Genomic DNA, 21,926 nt, shown 5'->3' with positions numbered 1-21,926 from the left:
GGCCATTCTGTTGTAGCTTTTAAACTGTAAAACTCAACCTCCTTTCAATCATCAGGCTAATCCAGCTAGAAGGTCATGCTAGAAGATAAACATTTTAGTGCATCAAACAATTGGAAAGATTGGAATATTTCCCATATTTTCCCTTGACAATTCATTATGCTTGGCAAAGGAGTAGATTGTAAATTAACACTAGTGCTACTGGCTCTAACTGTGTCGAATTTATTTCCTTTTGTTAGAGGTCCATTTCTTGCCTTACTCATTTATATACCACAAAGGTAACTTAGGTGTTAAATTCGTACTACTAAAAACAAATTTTGAGAAGTCAGTTTTTCTTTAATGTCCCACTTGAAGTTGTGCTTAACCAACCTTTGCCCATCTTTGCATACAAAACTTCCTAGAGGAGGCTGCGTGAAATTCAGAACTGTAACTGTGGATTTAGAATTGAAACGGAACAGTTTTCTAAATGCACACTGACAAATAATTTCTCAGTTCTATGACAGCTACTGAGGTAATGTAGAAAAGTTTTCAGTTGGCAAAAGTTGTTGGAATATGAAGCCATCATATCCAATTCTCTTAAGAAAATTCAAGATGACATCCTAACAACAAATAAGACAGGACAACAGACACCACTGCACGCTCACCCAAAAGAGCAAAGAACTTGGTAGGGAGAAACCAGTGCAATCCCACTGCTAGTTTTCATTTCAACCTGCTGACAGTCACTGCGATGTCACACCACCAGCAGAACCAGGTGTTATTTTCAGTGAAACATCAATTAGGAATTGCATTTAGTCTGAGATTACTTTCAGCCAGGAACATGAGAATTACTACTAACCCTTCTTATAACAGAAAACCAAAACGCAGACAGCCCCATACCGTGCACTAAGATGCTGTCAATGCTAAACTTGATATCAGCATAATTATATCTTGGTTTTTATGTGTTAATTTGTAAACATATTACACAAATTAGTACAATATTTAACTTTCAGATATTAGACCTATAAGCAGTTCTGTTATGCAGTTCAATCATTCAGTCCTACTAATCGGATGATAATTTTTTGTCCAGAGCTTCCTTTAAAAGATTTGAAGAAGCCTTCCTTCCAAGGCTGTTGACAAATCTGCAAAAGCTGCAGTGACTCTTCATCTGGGAGAAAAGTGCTAGTAACAAGGCCACAGCAGAAAACAGTGCCATACGCAGGAGCACAGAAAGAGAGGATCACTAACAACCACAGCCTGTAATTTTTTACTCCATAATCAATTGTGTAACCACGCTAACAGTTTCTGGTAGCCCTGAATCTTCAATCAAGATGCCCATATGACAGAATAGCTTTTAGGCTGTCTATGACACCCCAAAGGCCAGGCATTCACATTCACTGTACTTATTAACCCAGACCTTTTTCTTGCGCTTGTTTAAAATCCAGAACCCATTTTTTTTCCGTGCTAAATCTCATCAAGCCAGCTGTTCACCTAGCCTCATTCTCTCCTCTCACTGCAGCTTTCATCAGTAAACCCTTTCACCTGCTCAGCAGGTAAACCCAGCAGGAGGAACATCGAGGGGGGGACACACAGAGAGGTTACAAAGCAACCTTTCAGCGGAACTGAAATGAGAAACCAGAGTGGGAAAGCATGCCCTCCTTTTAAAAAGGGCCTTTGTTTCTCTGAGAAACTTTCATTTTTCTCAAGCTATAGATCTGTCAGACTAAGTAAGCCTAGTGTCAGCAGCATTAACTAACAGAAAAGCTTCATGTCAGTCATCATATTTACTGCGGGAAAAATGCAGACAAGCTTAACAGTTGTTCCAAGTCCACACTAAAGCTGTGCCTATGAAATTCAGTACCTTCTTCCTCATTTTGTTTCTATCAGATTGTTCTGCGACAAAACGGAGACAAACCAACCACAGGCAATACAAGCACTGTATCTTTATTAACGTGTCATTTGAAGAAACATTGAAGCCAGTATGTGTTAAATCTACTTTGCATAAACATTAATTCAGTATTTAAGGTAACCTATCCATCACCTCCATTAGCAAAGAATTGAGAATACTGAAAATAAGGGGGAAAAGGTAAAGCCATAAATTACATACAATGTTCACAGTTTGGTAGCACTCAACTGCACAACAAGCTGTTTGTTTCACCTGCATTACCCACCATCCGGTCTGATGGTGCCAGCCTGGACACATCTGTTCCATGGGGCTTGGGCTTAGCCACAGGCACCCAAATGCTACTTCTAAAAGCAGGACAAACTTAAAAAAAAAATCAGATCAACAAGCATTCATACAGTATTCTTCATTCTATCCACTGAGCTAAAAACAGATTCTTGCAACAGCTATACAAAAGTATGGGAAGTTCTTAGTCATACAGAGAAACATATGGAAAGCTAAGTGACTAGAAGAACTTGGGAAGCTGTTTCTTGAAACAAACGCAACTTTATGGAGAATTTGAAGAACTACTGCAGGACCCAGTCAGTCCTTTAAAACCATTTCCACTACCTCCTGTAGGGAAGAGATACAAGAAGGAAGCTGTAAAAGATCACAGATGTCAGAACTTGAGGGAGTGAAACAAAGAAAGCCACCACTTGATGTAAAGCGTGGCATTATATGGTCATATTCAACTTCTGTATAAGCAATAAAATTATAGCAGGAATCCCTTGTACTTTTAGGGGACAAACCAACTATGGAGTCCCAACCACTACAGGCAGTCAGACTGAAGAGGTGTAAATGTGCCATGCAGTTTCTCTAATCAGCAACTTCACAGTCCCACAAAATATTTCCCAAGCAGGTTCTTAACAAGAAGTGTTTCAAAGGCCTCAAACCAGCACACTGTTTTTATAGCACATCAGACAAGAAAATACTCTAATATTTTTGTCTCTTTGAAGTCACAACCTTCAACAGGTAAGAACTGAGGCCTCACTTGCCCAGATTTTCTCAGTCTACCTAGCTGCAAGCAGACACTCTAACAAAGAGGAGATGTTTAAAGGATCCTTCATCTCTGTAAATACTAGAACAGGGGACACAATACTTGGGAAACTTTATGTAGGGAAAAGGTATAATGTAAAAGCCTCTGGGGGTAATATGAAAGCATTGGTCCATCCTTCCACAATTCTTGTCATAAAAGAACAAGTTTGCTTGGCTTATAAGTGCAAAATGCATTTTGTAAAGCCTTTAATCACAAGGTTGTGATGAGTAAATCACTACAAGTTTCCAAGTTGTCACCTCCCTAGAAACGAGATGTCATTTTTACCTTCAGGACGGAATCAAACAGAGTCTCAAATTCTGATGCCAAGCTCAAACATATCTGGAATTTTCCCTCTGCTGCAAAGGTTTGCTTTTTCAAAGATGTCCTGTTTTGCATCACCCAAATTAGTCTGGGTGGTAAAACTTAGTCAAACACTCCCATAAGAAAAAGGCTTATATAAGGAAGAGATGTCTCTGGAAAAGAAAAGTTTTGTTTTTTTTTTTCCATTTTACGTACAATTTTATATGCTTTTAAGTGTTCTGACCTATCTGACAAAGATAATAGTGAGTTAATTATTCTTAATTATTCATGGTCACTGTGCTGCCTTAGGTAGTCCCACATCTCTAACAAAGACTTAATTTTGCACTTAAAAACAGAGGTACACTTATAACCCTAAGTGTAATCACAGTCAAAAAACTGTGGCTTCAGCCACATCACTAACTGTGTCTTACCTGTGTACCTTAAGAAAAACAGTTACTTATATAGTGGTACTGCAAAGACTAGTTATAATGTACACTCTCACAGCACATAGCAGGACAAAGTGCTGAGCACTCAGTGTATAGGAAAGTTGCAGCAGAGATCTCTTCTTTCAGCAAGTGCCGCTCAGCTGCAAACAGCATCATTTTGCTTTGGAAAAAAAAAAAAAAAAAAAAAAAAAGCCAGAATTGAGAACATGCTCATAAACATAAAGAAAATTAGTCAGGTCCATCAGAGGGAAAAAAAAAAATATATGGAAAACTAGAACAAACCATTTTTCCTAAATTTAACTTCACCCACACTCAAGTAGTTTTTCCTTCCCTTTATACTGTGCAATGGCTCTGTACACATATCTCTTGAAGTTCAAGGATAGCACTGTACCTTGTTAAACTGGAAAAGTTCACGCTTGAGCCTCTCTCTTACTGGATCATGTCCAGGTCTTAAGAACCTTCTCATTGTCCCCGCTTGCACCAAAAATCCTAACAAACAAACAAAGAAAAGCCACATAAACAAAAGCAGCTTGAGAAAAGAAGCAAGCAGAAGCAGGTTATTTTGGTTCAGCATTTAACACAAATCAGCCTGAGTGAGCAGGATGAGAAAACACAGCTACAGAGTAACTAACACCTGATAGCGCCACAGAACTTCCATCTCTAGTGGCAGGACTTCCTTGCCCAATGCCATTCTCACATAGCTGAGACAAAGAAGAACAGATGAACCAATGGGATTTCAGAAAACTTTACACTGCCATTTCGTGATCAGTTCAGTGAGCTTCATCTAAAGAGGCAAGCAAAACTGCTGCAGTTGCTTAAGCATTTAGACAAACCCTATCTAAAGATCAGCTTCCAGCCTCACAGCATTATTGACGACTATCAGTTTTCACCCCAGGTAACCCTGCAGCTACTGAGCTAAGAAAAAGAATCACATATTCAGTTCACTTGATGGGTACAGCAAAAAGGGCGCAGAGCTGCCTGCAGGGTGGCTCCATTAATTATTAACCTGCTTTTGTAAAGTATCAAGCCTAACTTCCCTGCTGCAGGTGGGGGCAGGGGAAGGAAATCTTGCACCTGCAGCCCAACGTGCAGCTAGAAGCACAAGCCTTTCGGTGCATCTCGCCGCCTTGCCGCTCAAACCTGCACGAAGATCCAACCAAAAAGTTTGAGTCACATCCTGACAACTTACTAGGTAGGTAGGACCACCATTCCCACATCTTTCATAGAATCATAGAATTGTTTGAGTTGGAAGGGACACCTACAGCTAAATCACAGAGCCCTGCCTAGCCTGACCTTGAATATCTCCAGGATGGGGCATCCCCCATCTCTCCGGGCAATCTATTCCAGTTTCACAAGTTCCATTGCCCAGACAACTCAGCTTTTCACAAAGCAGATGCTGGACACTCCAGACAGTATTCCTTTAATTCGTTGTGCAGGAAATGACAGAAATTTAGCAGCTATTCTGCACGCAACTAACACATGCATGGTGAGAGCCAGAACCTTTGAGAAGCAGTGAGAAATCAGTACAGGCATCCTACAGTAAGCCACGTCAGAAAAGATACACACACACAAGGCAGGGAGCAGGGGTACTAAGCTAGTGTCACGAGAGGCTGAGAAGGACCAGAATCACTGATGGGACTACCAGAGCAACACAGGGCCTCGGGCCTTTAATTCATGCAGAGGTGCTGGATGGGCAACAGAGAATCCAGATTTCTTGGCCCATCAGCACAGAAGCTGGCAATCAAGGTGGGTAGCTATCTGTGTGTGCCTACCAATAATTATTAATTAATACCTAATGGCTAATGACTTAAATCAGCCATCTACTACTGATGGTTTGAATTATTTTTCAAATGGCTTCTAACAAAGCCTTATCAACCCTGAAGAACACACAGGGAAAAAAACTATTACAGAGCATTCTCTACCCATACCTCTTCAGAAAGTCCCCAAGCTAGAAGCCACATTGCTTCATTGCATTACTGCCTTTTTACCTTCCTATCCACTCTCTAAAATCTCCAGCCACTTGTACAATGCTGTCCAGAGCTCACTGGGGAGACTGATGTGCAGTCCTCCCTTCAGAGTACCAGGAGATCATACCAGCTTCTAAGAAACAAGCAGGGTCACTTAATCTACACAGTCATCTCCTCTCAGCACTGAGAAGAGTGGTTCTTAGCCAGGCAGCTATAGGCATCTGTCTTGGTGAACAGTGTGATTAACAGTAGCTGGAATGAAGAAAATGCACAGGAATGCCTATAGGGAGGAATCCTTTCAAAGAAAGGTAGAAATGCATGCTTTACTTGGGAAGTACATCTTCCCATAACGATTTAGCTACCTGAGCTGAAATCTTAAAGTTTGTACCAGACCATGGGTCTTCTGTAAAGAACTTTCATGAAGCGAATGTTCCTGAGAGAAAGAGGGACATCATACAAGGCTACATTTGCTGTAAGCTAGCAAAAGCTACAGCACAGTGACAAGCTGCTGTGCTATGCAAGGAGAGCAAATCATCACACCCATATGTAACACACGGCTTACCCTTAGCCAGACAAGGAAAGTGCCAGAGACGCACCCTTTTCCACTGTCAATCAATATCCCAGACCTGTTCAACTAGGCAAACCTACAGAGAAACTCTGCTAATTATGCTTCTTACTTTAGGAAAGAGACCTCCTTAGTTGTGACAGCAGAAATAAACTTACAGTCAGAAGCAACATAAAGAGAAGAGCAGGCGTGATCTGAGAGTCACTACTTTGTATTTAACACTCTGCTAGAACGTTTTATCCTGAAATATTAACTGCATCTAGAAGCATGCTGTTTTAACCTGCTTATGCAAGAGATCTAGCGTACATGCTCCAGCCCACAACTTGCTCAACTGGCTAAGGAGCATAGTAGTTCATAGAACAAAACAGTAACTCACTTGGAGAAAATGTCATTCTGGCAAGATGATGTGTTCACTACAAGTCAGCTTCCATTGCTTGTACCAGGCATTCAATGGCTGGGAAGGAACAGCTAAGAGAAACATGTGAACTGTAGCACAGGTTGTCTAGGCAGAATTACTGGAAATTCACAAGGCTCTTGTCAATGAGAAGAATCTTCTTTTTATACAAAAAATACTTCTTCCAATTTTGGTAAACACAAAAAGATTGCACAGTTGGTAAAATCTTATCTTGCAGATGCACATTTACATATTAGTAGACCAGTTTCTCTCCAACACGCCCTTGGTGTCTTACATAAAACTCCAGTTCCATGTGCTCTGCAGTTATCTGCCAGTCAGCATTTACAGTCATATGGTAGCCATTGCGCCTACCAGTAGCTGGAGAAGAATTCTCCAGTAGCCTCTGAAGCCATGCCAGGTCTGCATGTTCTTATTTTCCAGGAAAACAATTCTTTAGGCTTTCAAAATTAGCCTCTTAACCAGAAACCATATGCAACATTATCTTCTAAGAAGTATTGAGGTCAGCCTGTTTATAGGCAACAATAGCTCAAGGCTGAGTCAGTCCCAATTTTGCTCACATTGAGTACACGGACACCTGACAGCAAAGCTCAAAGCATGCTGTATATTGAGCTCGTTCAGCTCCATTAGCATGCTTGGCTAAATGTGGTGAGGTATTCTTCTTCACCCCATTTAATTAGATTCAGCCACAAAACAAATGCTCTTCACTATTCACACAGAAAAGCAAAAAGAGATGTTAGGGTTAGTGTTCACACGAACTGCAATACAATCCCATTGCCAATAACAGGTTGAGCAGTTAACAGGGAAACCAGACTTCATTTTGGCTTCTTTGCTTAGCTCAGTTCGTTTGAGGCATTGAGATTTATGGCAAGTACACATGACAGGTCTCATGACAGACCCATACTCAACAAAAGAAAATGCTTCCTCTTCCTAGGAAAAGCAGTATCTGTTATTCACTAACCGTGTATTAGCAATCCCACTGCAGAGATCTACGTTTTGCTTTGTCTTCATTGCTTCAGTGTGTAGCCATGTGTACTGGTGCACACGCACAGCTTGCTGAAACACTCTGGATTTTCTCAGTCAACAAGGCTGTGAGGGAATCGCTTTTTGTAGAAGACTTCTGCAATTTTTGCTCACATCCTATTATGACGGTGAAAGATCCATCCACAACAGTAAGAGAACTGATACTCTAAATCCTAATCATGCAACCTAATCCAGTCTTACAAGATGAGGAAGGCCAGGTCTGAAGTTTTTCCTACACAAACAGCACTGAAGGTGGACATGGACCCAAGTAAAGCCATACCTGTAATAAGTATTTTGTTCAGGGAAGAGAGCTGCAAATTACTGTCTGTTAACCTCCTAGGTGACCTTTACTCAGTTTGAACAGGTCCAACAGCTTTCTCTAAAAGGAATCAAACATCTCAAGTACTTTTGAATCTTGCCATGCTTTTAGGACTCCTGCTTTTTGTTCTTTCCTCCTCCACCACTCTTTCTTGCTTACATATCCTTAAAGACAGAAGTTGTACCTGCACATTTGATAATACTTTATAAGCCCTGTTAAAGTAAGAGTCCTTATCAAAAAGCTTTGTTTGAACTACAAGCAAACAGTAACCACCACAGCCATGTCTGATCTAGGCCTCCCCCTTGCCCTTAGAAATGTTAACAGTAACAAAACAAAGGCTGGAACAATTACACAGGAAAAAGCTATTCCTTAGTACCAGTTGCACTGGTATTAACAAAGTCAGCATTATTTAAATATTAGCATTATAAAGTTTATTGACTCCAGAAAGCCACTAGTCTTGTCAGACATTAATTTCTATGAAATTAAGAGTTTTAGATTGAAACCAATGAAACAATCCCTAACATTTATTTAATTGGGCTGTCACTGTGAAGTTCATCTCTATGATCTTGCTTGGCTATGACACACTAGCAAGACATATATTGAAGTATAAAATACAAGCCAAGCAGAATAGGTAGAGCAAGTGAAGGAGATGATAGAAAACTCAGAAGCACAAGATATGCTCCCCTCTCCCCAGAATCAGGCTTCTTCAAGAAGATGCTTTGACAGCATTATTTTTACATCTGAGACCCACACATAAACCTCCCTTGCACAATGTAAGTGCTGATAACTGCTAGCTCCCCAGCATTCACAGATTTATAGAAACAGGGAAGTAATCAGATGCAGCTTGCATACATCAGTCAGGCAGCAGAGAGGTAAACTGAAAGATCCTCCTGCAAAAAGGATTTATTTTTGTGAACCCTGAGTTAAATAAGCAACTGAACAGACTGTGCAGGTAGCCATCCTCCCAAAACAGAGAGAACATTAGTAAGAATTGGATGGATTCTCCAAGAATCCTTCTAAAATAACTGAGAAACAAACATACAAATTAGAGACGTTCCATGTATTCTCACAGCTTTGTGTTCAGTTACCCAGAGAGCTCCCATCTGCAAAGAATTTACTAACTGTGCAAATCTCATGTGTCATTAGGGCTCCTATTGTGTTTTCCTTGTCATAGGAGCATGACAACATGAAATTGCTGTAGAAGAACAAAGTCTCTGCCCTGAACAACATAACTGCACATCACACAAATCTCTTTGTCTACTTTTACTGATAAGCATGATTCAGATGGCTTGTAATTTTGGAGTAACACCTTACATACCAAATATAGTGGGACAATAGAGCAAGCCACGAAGTTATTTGTAAAGCAACACAGGAAGATCTAGCAAGAAGAAACTTTCCAATGACAAATTGTTTTTTCCACAGAATTTCTGTGCAGAAATAAACATTACTTACATAAGTTTAAATCCTCTAACATCTCTCAAGTCAAAATACTGTTGAGGAAAAATACCCATGGCTGTCCCATGCGCAGTTCAGCATACTAATTGCAATATTGCACCAGAAGGCAACTAGAAGACACAGGTTTATTGGAACAGATTTAACTCCTCCAATAGCTTTCATCAGTAAGGAGTTGGAGCAAATGCAATCTGTACAAAACCAAGTGAAAAATGATGTTCCTCAGCACAGTCCTACAAAAATGTTTGAGAATTCTTTGTCCGTTTCTGTACCACAAACTGAATGGAACACCTCAAGCTATACAGCTTGCCTCTGCCCCTCCATCAGCCAAGCTGCCTTTACAAGCAATATGTCAGCACACAGAGAAGCCTTGGAATGCACCACAGCTTCGCGTTCTGCTTGCCAGAAGTCCCAGCTACCCAAATTAAAGGTAAAAGCAGTAGGCAGCCTGCTTTGAGCATAGATTCGCCTGGGACTTAGTACAGCAAGATATTCCAGTTGACTGAAGCAGTCTCAGAGGAACACAAAAAGCAGCTTTCCTACCAAGTAACACATCACAGTGGACAATTTTCATTACCCTTGACAAGTTCTCATCGTTATCCTCACCTAAGCACAGCGCTCTGTGCCCCTTCAGAAATACAGACCCTTGAGTCCACCTCAGCTGCTCTGCTCCAAAGAACACCACCAGGTATAAAAACACAAAGCTTTCCCCAAAGCCAAGGCTAAGCCTCTCTCCCAGGAGACAAGATGTCAGCAACCACTTTGTTCCACTTCCACAACTGCAGGTAACCTGAGTCAAAGCCAAACAACTCATCTCACCTTCTCGTCTCACCTGTTCCACACTGTTTAGAAGCGGCACACCCCCTGACCAAACAAGCTCTTTAGGGAGGAAAAAAGCCAAAAATACAAAGCAATACAGTCTATATAACATTGGAAGGGTAGTAACAGAACATCCCAAAGCGTGCACGATGATTCTGATTTGTTATTTATCCTCAGAGGAGTTGCAGCATAAAGAGTACCACAAAAGAGAGCTGCAGCCACGTCCCATCACGATGCAAGGTGAGGCTCAGGTCTCAGCAGCAGTGGGACGGGGCCGCCCAGGAGCGCATGCAGTGAGGTGGTCGTGGCTCCTGCCGGGGACAGCTTTCCCAGCAGGGCCGGGCACCAGAAACTGCTCAGCCCAAAACCCGCTCAAGCTAAGGGCTAGGGCAGGAAGTTTGGAGTAAGCTGCCACAGAGACTACCTAAAAAGAATCCCAGAACGTCCGTCTCTCCGTCTCCCTGGCAGCACTTCCCAGCTGCACGCTCAGTCCAGAGTAAACATAATAAATCAAACTCGATAAACAAGGAAAAAAAAAAAAAAAGAAAAAAAAGCGAATCGAAAAAACCTACAAACTCAACGGTGCCTGAACTTCAGTGGGCGTGCTGAGCCCGTACCCTCAGCAAAGCAGACTCCCAGGGCAGGGGACGCGTACGCCGAGCACCTGCCGGTCCCGCCGGAAAGGTTCCGGAGCAAAGCCCGCAGGGCACCGCGGTGCCTGGGTGGGGCCGTAGGCACAGTCTCGGCTACCGGCCCGGCCCTCCGAGAGACCCCTCCCACAATCGGACCCCTCGCGGAGACCCGCAGCCCAGCCAGGGCAGCCCATCCGCCGCGCTCACCTGCGGGGGGAAACCTGGGCTGGGCCGAGCCGCCCTGGCCTCGCTTCGCTCCGCGCTCGCTCCCCCTCCTCTGCGCGGCGGCGGCCTCGCTGGGCACCGCTGGGAGGGGCGCGGCGGGGCGGGGCCTCGAGTGCAAATCGCGCTGCCGGGGCGGAGCTCCGCCCGTAAGCTCCGCCTCCCCAGGGGGAGCTTCGCATGCGAATCGTCGGATCTGCGGCCTCTACCCTCTTCCATCCGCCGTGGGCGCAGCTAATGCAGTTCTCGGCCCGCTTCGAGCCAATCGGAAAGCAGCTGCTACAGCCACCGCCCCATGGGCGGTCCCTACCCCCGCCGTTCTCGAGCGGTACCGCAGTGGGCGCTCAGGTAGGCGAGGACACGTGTGGAGCGAGGAACTGGTCAGGGCCGGGAAAGCCGGTTCTCATGCTGCGTGCGGCCCTCTCGTCTCTGCTCGGATTATCTGCCAGCTCTGCACGGGGCAGCGACACGGGACAAAGCCAGTGAAGACTCCAACCCACAATGAGCTGCAAAAATGAAAGGGATGGGAAGACTTAACAGGAATTCGAAGCCTTAGCCGGATAGGACAGCAGAAGTGCTGCTATCTTGTTACACAGCTCTACTGCTGACAGTCTGTCTCCTATTTCAAGGAGCTTATCAAGGAATGACAGTGCAGTAGCACTTGGAAGTCCGCATCCATGAAAAGTCTGATAAAGGCCCACAGTCACTATTTCAACCCAGCTTCCAAAGGTGAAGGTTTTAAATTAAACTACTTGCTTCCATTATCACCTGGCAACATCCTGTCAATCCAAAATAAAACAGTGGTATCAGCCTGCATCATAATCCCGACCCAGCAAAGGCACTGCCAGATGTTGTGGTGCTGAGCAAGGCAGTTTCTCAGTCCTCCCTGCAGTGATTATTAAGTTGTATTGTTTTGTGCTGAATCAGGCAGTCTCTGCCCTAGTGAAACGCACTAAGTGGCTCTTGTAAAGGACCTCAATGCAATTCCACTCTGGCATAACCAGATGAGACTGACTGAAATCCACATGAATGAGTTTAACCTAATTCCAGGACAAACAAGAGCCCTATAGGTCAGACTGGAACTCTTCTCTGTCTGTTCTTAGAAATCCTCTTCCCACTGCCTTTAATCTGCAAAACAGTCTGGGTGAATGCTGAAGGCACAGACTGGAACTGCCAACAGCCCCAGCTTCTAAGGAGGACTACCAAAGCAAAGGCACAGGCTCCAGGCAGAGAAGAGGAGTTTGTGTAGGATGAAGCGTCTTACCCTTACCTTAGCAAAGTCCTGCTGAATTCCAGCATCTGGTAACACAAGTATGTGAATGATACAGGAACAAGCACAGCACTTGCAGCACATTGCTGCCACTTTGGGCTACAATACTTCTGGCCATGCAGGAGAAAGATCGCAAGGTGTTGTGTGCCAACAGGAACTGCATGGGGAAGCAGGCTCATCCAGGCTCTGAGTAACACTGCCCTCCTAGGAACAAGGAAGTAGGATCCAAACACAGGCGTAGGAGTTACACAGCCTCATGGTTACAGGACGGTGAGCAGGCATTCACCCAATGGTGCTAATAGGGGCCCAGCAGTTTCCCCAAAGTGTCTCTCTGTATAACTCACAAACACTTTGGGGGAAGCTAAGAATCAGACTGAGGAACTTGCACTGTTGGAAAAGGTTCTTTATTGCATAAACTTCTCCCCACCTCCAAAGGGAACTAAAAAAAAATCATGTAAGATACATCTATAGAACAGCTGCTATTACACTTCTAAAGAACTCAGATACTGAACACGGCTCGGCTCAGTATCCACTGAGCAGACTTTCTGGCATCTACACTGATGCTTTTGCATAGAGGCTAACACAAATTTGGTACCTGGATATGATGGGGGAAGGCTCACAAGATAAGGCCTTGAAAGCAATGACATCCTTGGTTTGGAGCACAACAGTCACAGGCCTGGAAGGCTCAGGAAGCATTTCTACTTTCTTTCTTTACTCAGGGATCTCTCACTCGAGAAAGACAGACGAGGATCCACAGCCAGGAAGGAGCACATCAGGTTAAAACAGGGGCTGCAGTAAAGCCCTGCTAAGACTACCAGACACAGCATGCCAGTACTGGTTGTATAACTCTAACATGGCATAGTGCTGTATGGCCAAAATACATCCCAGCCCAACTGCAACAGCAGGAGGCTGGGCACCATCTGCAGTACTCTGGGGCCTTCTGCAGTCTGAGTAATGAAACAGTGTGCTAGGCACTAAGTTTCCATCTCTCAAGTGCTGGAAAAACTTTTATCAGGGTGGCTGAATTTTATGTCTGTTTCATTTTCAACTACTGGGTAAGATTCTGATCTGTTGGAGCAGCTGAATGACAGAGGCTCAGGACACCACCACTGATCTGATCAACTTCTTCTGCACTTGGCTGATATCAGTGACTTCATATTGCTCAGCAGGCCTAGTATGGTGGTTCCTAGAATCTGACAAGGGCTTTACAGCAGTAGAGTGCTTTTTAATGGTCCACAGATCAGCCATGACGCAGGAAAGGCAAACTAGTGGTCCAGAAGATGAGAAAGCTGGAAAACCAACACATTCAAGAACAAAGCAGTGCATACTCCAGTCCAGAAATGCCCAGCTAGGCCACTGTTTTCAGTGCATTTTGCTGTCATGCATGAGCCATCTCCCTTTTGGGTGAAACCTCTAACAACACCATCCAAAGTTCTACCTGGTTACCACAGGCTCTATTTTCTGTAATATTCCATTAATCAAGAAAGCAAATCCTGAGTGAAGATTCTTCCTTCACCCCACGTCATTTAAGCCAAGGTCTTTAACTTCAGTAATTAACATCATCTGGCAGCTTGAATTCCTTTAGCGAGTAGAAGGCAATTTCTCCATGGTCCACCAGAGCAAAGACCACTGGAACATCCCCACTCTGATACGTAACCTGCTTCAAAGCCCGAAGGGATGGGATCTGCTCATCAAAGCTGCAGAGAGAAAAACAGCCCATTGCTCTCATAGCAAGAATATATAAACAAATTTGTCCTGGTCAGCAAAAAACAGCTCCTTCTGGTCTTAGGAGTTGTTAGCAAACCTCTCCGTCCTTTTCAAACCAAGCAGGAAGCTGCCAACCTCCAAAAATCATGTTGTAAGTCAGGAAATGGAAGCTGTCAAATACTTTGCCAAAAACAAAAGCATCTGCACAGTTCTCCACACTGTGCCTATCGGACGCAGCTCACAGGGCTGCTGGCAAGTTGCCAACCCAATGCAATCTTAACACCTTTGTGCTTGGAAGATTTTTATGCCACTCAAATCAACACCTGACTAGTTTTTCCCTCCTTTTAATTCTGCAGTTTGCTCAAGGATGGAAGTGTTTATGCAGCAAGGATCATCCCACTTGCCAATGACAGTCTTTTGTCAAACTGCACTACTGCCTTCCTTCCTCTGTTTACTGCAGCTGCAGAGTGGAAGAGGGACAGTTTTAATATGCCAAAATTAGGGTATTAGGCTGGGGACATAACTGTGTACTTACCTACAGAATTTAAGTAGTACATTCTGTATCCAGCAAGAAAGGGAAACACCTATCTTCTGTCTGTACTGATTTAAGTTACATTTGGTAGACTAAAATATTAAACTCATAGCCATGAGCTTGCCACAAGCTCTGGGGAAGTGCATTGCTGCAGAAAGCCACAAGGATCAGCACTGAAGATTCAGCTTCCTTAGAAAACTGAGCTAGTTCTATGCAAGTTTCACACACACTACTTATATAACTATGGCTTCTTATTCCTGACTCCAGTAACAAAGTAACAAACAGATGACCAAACACAGTAGGTTGGTTGAGTACAAGAACTGCACTAAAAAACAACCAACAAACTTGGGTAGGATCATCCTCCTAAGGGAGGCATTCTGATGAACTGTAAAGCTCACAAGATCCTGGGTTATTCACAGATCATTAGGACTTACTACAAACTTCAAATCAAAGCATAAGACCCATGGATACCTTTGAACACACATCCTGACATATGGCTTCCCAGGATTTGTCTTCTTAAACTTGGCCACAGCATCTGCTTGATATACATTGAAGTCTATCTTGATACTCTCCAAGTCCTCTTGTAGCCTACAGGAGAGGGAAAACATGCACATACCTAAGGGTCTGAAGGACTGCAGGGTAGAGAGGCTGCAGATAAAGAACAAACAAAAGCCGTAGAAGCATAGCTAGCTCGAGCCCTTTGAAAGCTTCTCTTCTCAAGGGACTGAACCTGGGGCTGTTATAGTTACTTTCTAGATCTTCCACTTTCTGTAATCAGATCAGAGCAAGCTGCCACTTGCCTCTCATTGCAATCCCTTGCAAAAGGTACCATAAGCAGATACAGAAGCAAAGCACTGCTTCATCCTACTAAGACAAGACACAACCAATCAACTCTTTGAGGCAGGAGCAGAACCAGAAATCCCAGGGCCTAGGCTTTACCACCCTTGCAGCAGGGATGGCAGCACATTCCAGAGATAAGTTACAGGTAAAACCAAACCTCTTGAGATCACCTGGCTGGCGTGCAGAAAGGGAACAGTAAAACAAGAACAACCCCAGCATGAAATGCCCCACCTCTGTCACTGCAGCCCTGTCCCTGACCCAGTGCTCCATAGAAATGCCAGCCACTCACTACAGATGCAACAGAATCCCAAATAGCTCCTAAGCTGCTGCCGTGAGCATCTTACAGACCTCACAAGCAGGGACAGTCACAAGACAGCCCAGCCACACACCTTACCAGCTATGAGCTGGCTGGCTACTAACCAGGAGGCTCCATCCAGTATGTGGGAGGGCTGCAGCACACTGATCTGTTGGCGGACTGCAGCTGGAAGGAGGAAGAACAGGAAAGAATCAGACCAGCTACTTCTGTCCCAGGGCAATCCAAGCACTCCACCACCACCCACCCACAAAAGTCTTCCTCCTCCAACAATAGCTGGCAGCACTGTCAGCAGAGTCACCACGGGATACTTCAAAAGACTTCCTCATCTCCTCCCAGCATGCAGCCCTGAACAACCTGCAAGTGCTTTGCAATTTGCTGGCCCTGATTGCCTAATAGCCTAGCACAAAGGACTGAAATACAGCAAGATATGGAGAATGGATTAGAAGCCCTCCCAAGGCCCTGTCATCCTGGCATTTGAGTGGGCTCTAGAAAATTACAGAAAGAGACAGAGAGGCAAGAAGACAGGCTTTCTTCCCTCTCCCCTACCCATGCTCAGCTCATCTGTGCCTAGTCTGCCTAGTCCTTCAATGAGATTTTTCTTCAAGACACTACTCCCCTAAACTGACATTGTGTCTCCAGGTCATCCCTTTTTCTGCTGCATAAATGAGCCTTTCACAGAGCTGTTGCAGGGTGAGAGTATCCATGCCCTTGGTAGTCTCTCATAGCCCCTACCTAATGAGGTAGCTTCCTCTGGCTGCAGAAGTGGTGTGACAGCTTGGTCCCACAGATGTGGTGGTCGTATCCAAACTTTCTGCTGGCTCCTCCATCTCAAGAGAGCTTTGTATTCCTGCCAATTGATGCAGCACCTGACTTCCCTGTCAGCATTGATACTGCTCTTGTACTTGCTTTCCTTTTCCTGCTTCTCCCTTTCCTTCTGCGACATCTTCTCCTGTTTTTGATTGATGCGTCTGCACCAGGATGCTGCATCAACCTCCCTCCCTGGCACATTTTCTGGCAGAAGCTTGCTGTCAGGTGAGGGCAGATGTATACATGGTTGATCTGGGGCCACATTTGGCAAGGAGATTGTGGTGAAATCCCAGTGTGGCGCACGGGTGCCAGTGCTGCTTGCCTTCTGGTCTCCAGCTACCAGACTCCAGGAGGAGCTTGGGATGTTCTTTCGTCCTGCATCAAGAGGAACTGAGTTTGATGTGACAGACTGCTCCTCTCCGTTGCCAGTATCCATTTCCTTCAGCTGCTCTGACAATGGCTTCTCATCCAAGGGAACGCAGCTGAATTCTCCACAGTCATCTCCACCTTTTTCACAGGTCCCTTCAGCTTTTGGAAGGTCCTCAGATACCTTTGGTCTCTTCTCACATGATCTGAAGACAGAAACAGCAACATAAAAACCAGAAAGGATTAGTGCTTCCCTTTAAATCCTGCTTTCTACAATGGAATAGCAAGAATGCTATCTGCCATGTCTGAAGGAAGAATGGCAAGGGTGTCAGGACCTTCCAGAAAGGTCTAGCAAACCCCTGACTACAACCTCATGTCTGGAAGGAAGGCATAGGCTTAAGAGACAGAGGGGAAAAAAAAACCCACAATCAAACAGGCCAAAACCACAACGAAAATGCCAAAAGTAGAATAATCTCAGCAGCCCTACATGAGGTTTGACTTCAACATTCAAGAGAATCTCAGTCTTGACTTGTATACATGGTCTCAACCCACCCTGCAGCCTCCACACATCCTGTATGCTGAGCCACGCACTTCCACGCAAATGCTATGGACATAAGTTGAACTGAGCAGGCCTCAGATATCAGCACTACTAGGCACAAACCTTCCTGCCAATATCAGTTACTGGTGCCTGGCACCAGTCCCTGGCTTACAGAAAAGACAGAACAGCTCTGAAACAAGCAGTTTTATCTCCCAGTTCCAAAAACTTCACAGCTCTTTGGGCATCAATTTATTTAGTAACAGGAAGGAACCTGCAGATCAGTGTCTTCCTCCCTGCATTTTTAAAAGATGATGCCACCTACTGGAAACTTTGATGATTATAATAGCAAAATTAGTCATTATGTTAGCTTCTGCTTGCATTTTTGACAACTTCTAGAGCTATATACAAGGATCACAACCCAGCTATGACCTTTGCTGTGCAATCACAACATGCAAACTTCATCAAGGCAGTGTTAAAAAGTACAAAATGGACACTTATGTCTGCTCCTTCTAAAAAAGAGGAAAAGAAGACATCTGCCACATTCCTTCTTCACTGATCTCTCTCCCCTTCCATTCTGACATCACTCCATATTGGAAGCTTAGTGGAAGACATACAAATGTGACACAAAAGTACTACAAAAGGTTCACAAATAGCACTGCATTGCTTAGGAATGTCACCACACAAAGCAGCTGTTCCTAAGCCAGCAAGGCCTGGGAGAGCATGGAAGACAGCTCTGGGACACATCCTTACCCAGGGCTGGAACTCCTCCTCTTTTTGTGATGGTGTTTCCCGGAGCTCTTGCAATGGCTTTCCAGGTTTAGTTGCCTCTCATAAGGAGACAGGACAGTGCTGCAAGGAGACACCAACAGAGACTGAGAGCATGGCAGGTTAGAGAAAACACTCTTTTGCTCAATCCCCAAAAAACAGCAGCAAAAACCTTTTCTTCCAGGAAAAAGAAACCCACAAGAATGACTAAAGCCATCCTAAATTCACATTGCATTTCACATTAGCAGTAACCTCCACACGAGGAAAGAGGAAGAAAGGGTAGGGTGCCACTTTTAGCCTTTAATCCTCCCAAGACACACAACACAGGGTCAAAGTCCTCTTCTCTGCTGTTCCATGAGAGCCACGGAGTAGGCACAAGGCTGCTCAAGGTCTTCAGAGAGGAGAAAGCAACTTGGAAAGAGCCGATTACCTGGGGTTGAATCTCAGTACAATATAGCCCAGTTGCTTCAAGTGGCTGAACACCTTGGAGTGAAGGAAAACAAGAAGGTTAAGTGTCTGCCCTAACATCAAAGAATCTTCCTCAGTTCTGCTGCAATTATGTAAACGCTGTACTGCATGGGCAGAGGAAAAAAACTCTAAGATTAGGAGCTAGAGCAAAGATATAGGAAAATAGGAAATAATTATCTAGAAAAGGTTAAGTGGGGATGGTGGTAGTAGGGAAACTCAGAACAACTCCACTTCCCTTCCTGTCTACCCTGTCCCTGGGACAGGTCATGTTACAAAGGCTGGGCTGGGCTTCCTGCTTTCATCCTCTGCTGGAGCTCCCAACACACCTGGTAACGTAGCAGGTTCATCACCTCCCGGGACAGCAGAATTTCATAGGCTTCCTGGACTGACATGAGCACGTCTTTGTAAAAGAGCTGAAGAGAGCCCTGTGGAGATAAAGACTGATGTTTAGAGGATCACAGGGAACAAATCTATGCAAGGTCATAACAGCATCTTGTCACTGGGTCCCAACAGCTAGGCCTAGCACCGCCCTTGCCTTTTCAAGCACCTCCTGGATTCCTACATACAGTCCCTCCTCAACACTACAGGTTTAGCAGTGAGATAAGATGTTTTTATCCAAACCTGTCAGCTTCTGTCCCAGCACTTCCCCTTAATACTACTGCATCTGCTCAACTGTTGAAATATAATTGTTTTGGGAGATAATTCCCTTTAATTTTGATCATCTCAGTAATCCACTATACAGCACAACTACAAAACTTAGAGATCATCATTGGACTCGATGATCTCTAAGGTCCCTTCCAACTCGCACGATACTGTGATACTATGAAAACGTTTAGTACTAGCAATATGGAGTGAGCTGAGAAAGGGGAACTGAAGGCATCCTCAGATACTCCTTAATGGTTCCTTAAACATTTACTGCAGCCTCAGTCCCAGAGGTAAATTTCCCCAGGCAATAGCAATTAACCTCCAGAGGCTATGCCTCTTCTTCCAAAAACAAGCAAACAAAAAACACGCAGATGGTCTTCTCTGTTTCTGGGGATGGGTTCTGTACTTAACAAATGATTAAGTATTACTGGTTTTCTGTTTGTTTTTTATAATCTATTGTCAAATTGTAAAAGGCAAAGAATACGTGGTTACTGCAATAAAGACTTAATATCGTTAGATACCCATCATTAAGGGCAAAAAAGCTCCCCTTTAGATTGGTGCACCTATGCCACTGGTAACAACTGTCTGTGAAGAGAGAACCCAGAGTTATTACTGCTTTACTAACAATAACACAAATAATCCAGACACTTTTCCAGTATCTACCATCATTCCAGTATCTACCATCACATCTGATATACAGTGGGATAAAGACAATTCCAGTTGGATAAACTGGCTACTGGTTCAACTGACACATCCTATCAACAGCACAAAGATTGCTTTAGAGTGCAACAGATGAACCCATGGCCTGGAAACCAACACTGCCATCAGCAAACAGGCTAAGAGACAACACCTTGGGATTCAGTCATTTATCAACTGCTCAATTTGCAGCACCAACCAACACACGTTAATTGACTTTAGACTTGAATCAAAAGGGAGGTAAACATCCAGCTACTACAGCTCCTTCAGTCATTCATGAAGAACCCAGTGCTCCCATCCACGTGTAGGTAGCCTACTTACACACTCCAGCAAGTACAGAGCCTCCTCAGGCAGCAGACACTGTTTGCCACACTCTGAGAATCCCATAGTGTGCCAGAACTTCCCCTGCAACAGAAGCACAAACCTGTGACGGACTATGGCCGTTCACTGCTGACAACCAGGCTCTCTCCCATTTCAAGAAGCAAAACAAGGAGTTGCCAGCAGGAGATGATGGTACTGAGTGCACTCTGCAGCAGACTCACCGCAGGGGACTCCAGCTCCACAATGCCCTGTTCTGGCTTCCACACGGCTTTCACCAGATTCCCCCTGAGAAGGTTAAAAATTAGGGTTTCTTTGTTACCAGCATGTTTTACAATCAGCCATGATTAACTCCTGTTCTAACAATTTAACAAGATTAAACAACAGCAAGCCTTCAGGTAGTACTTTTACAGTGTAAAGCCTAGGAAAGCTGCTATTCCCTGCATCCAGCAGTACCAGGTGCGGATTTTTATCGTCACACACTAGTTAAGAGCACCTCCAGGCATCACCCAAATGTCAGTCCATACCGCAGCATACTGCTGGAGACACAACTACATGCTTAGTACCTCGATTTCCCTGTGTCAGGGGCTGTTATATGAAAGGAACCTTAACCTTTCCAACTTCCCTTCCACTCTGAGAGCCTCCATTGCTGCTCCAGACACGTGTTTACAGATATGCACTGGAAGGCAACAACCCGCTCAGCCTTGCCTGAAAGCCACCACCCTGAAAGCCTGCGCGTCTTTACGCAAAGGGTTTCTGCCACTTAGCAATAACAGAAAACCTGTTACCACGTGACTGGTGGAGAAGTGACAAGCAGCCGTGGAGAGCTCCCAAGAAACCACGAGTTCCAGAGAACAGCAGAAACCACCAGAACTGATGCAGCATAAGGAGCTCCGAGAGGTGCCTGTACTGCAGCACTGCTGGCACACCGCCTGCAGGCCCACCCAACAGCACCACGGGGCTGCGCGGGCCCATCCAAGCCGGCCATGCTGCCCACTGCCGCTTGGATCCAAGCTCTAGGCCCAGAGACTTACGGCCGCTCCACACGCTCCTCAGCCAGCTGCTGACGCTGCTCCTCCAAGCACAACCGCAGACGCTCGGCCTGCTCGGTAGAGCCGTCGGGCGCCAACTCTTTCTGGCCGCAGGAGCGCCGAGGGGCCCTATTCCGCCTGCGGGGAAGGAGAAGGGAACCGGTTAGAGAACAGCAGCGCCAAGCGCAACCACTGCCACTAAAACATCAACTTGGCCAGTCCCGTCCAGAGCTGCCCTTTTAAGACCTCTCCCACCCTCGCTGCCCTCTACCTCGGGTGGCGCGAGCAACCGGACTCCATGGGCGCACAGCACGGGACGCCCCTTCCTCCCGCCGCGAGGCCCTAGCGCCGGCGGAGCGCCATGGGAGCCTAGCACGCCCCCTGGCGGCTCGGAGGGCGGCAAGAGCCGGGAGCGGAAGCAAGGCGGGCTCTGAAGCTGTTCGCCGGCGGCGTGCGCGGAACGGGGCAGCGAGTCAGCAGAAAAACAGCTGGAAAAGCTGATGAGTCGTTAAAGACGGG

The 21,926-nt window shown here is 45.0% G+C and overlaps 2 protein-coding genes across 6 annotated transcripts in view; both read right to left on the bottom strand.

Annotated features, from left to right (window-relative positions):
• LLGL2 (LLGL scribble cell polarity complex component 2) overlaps nt 1–11,276 on the bottom strand; it is a 29,861-nt gene extending 18,585 nt beyond the window's left edge. The window contains exons 1-2 of one of the 2 annotated variants that reach the window (XM_072351678.1): nt 11,094–11,276; nt 4,089–4,186 (exon numbers count right to left, since the gene is read on the bottom strand). In XM_072351678.1, coding sequence (XP_072207779.1) covers nt 4,089–4,163 — 75 coding nt within the window. In that variant the 5' untranslated portion in view covers nt 4,164–4,186; nt 11,094–11,276. The remainder of the gene's footprint in view (nt 1–4,088; nt 4,187–11,093) is intronic. The other variant, XM_072351677.1, reaches the window with a different exon arrangement.
• A 1,486-nt stretch (nt 11,277–12,762) lies between these two features.
• TSEN54 (tRNA splicing endonuclease subunit 54) lies at nt 12,763–21,816 on the bottom strand. Of its 4 annotated transcripts, none has more exons than XM_072351679.1 (11): nt 21,679–21,816; nt 21,411–21,545; nt 20,601–20,664; nt 20,380–20,463; nt 19,044–19,142; nt 18,680–18,732; nt 18,235–18,333; nt 16,506–17,152; nt 15,878–15,938; nt 15,089–15,205; nt 12,763–14,075 (listed from the first exon to the last, which is right to left on the bottom strand). In XM_072351679.1, the coding sequence occupies exons 1-11, from the start codon at nt 21,705–21,707 to the stop codon at nt 13,925–13,927; spliced, it is 1,539 nt and encodes a 512-aa protein (XP_072207780.1). In that variant the 5' UTR covers nt 21,708–21,816; the 3' UTR covers nt 12,763–13,924. The 4 variants fall into 4 exon arrangements, 3 of the variants coding, with proteins under 3 accessions (XP_072207780.1, XP_072207782.1, XP_072207781.1); XR_011905475.1 differs by having other exon boundaries at nt 12,764–14,075; nt 15,852–15,938; XM_072351680.1 differs by having other exon boundaries at nt 12,764–14,075; nt 15,847–15,938.
• Nucleotides 21,817–21,926: the final 110 nt, after the last annotated feature.

The sequence above is a fragment of the Excalfactoria chinensis genome, chromosome 17 (assembly GCF_039878825.1).
Source record: "Excalfactoria chinensis isolate bCotChi1 chromosome 17, bCotChi1.hap2, whole genome shotgun sequence".
Classification (NCBI taxonomy): domain Eukaryota; kingdom Metazoa; phylum Chordata; class Aves; order Galliformes; family Phasianidae; genus Excalfactoria; species Excalfactoria chinensis.
Note: the sequence above shows the minus strand (reverse complement) of the source record. Positions and strands in the feature narration are given on the sequence as shown.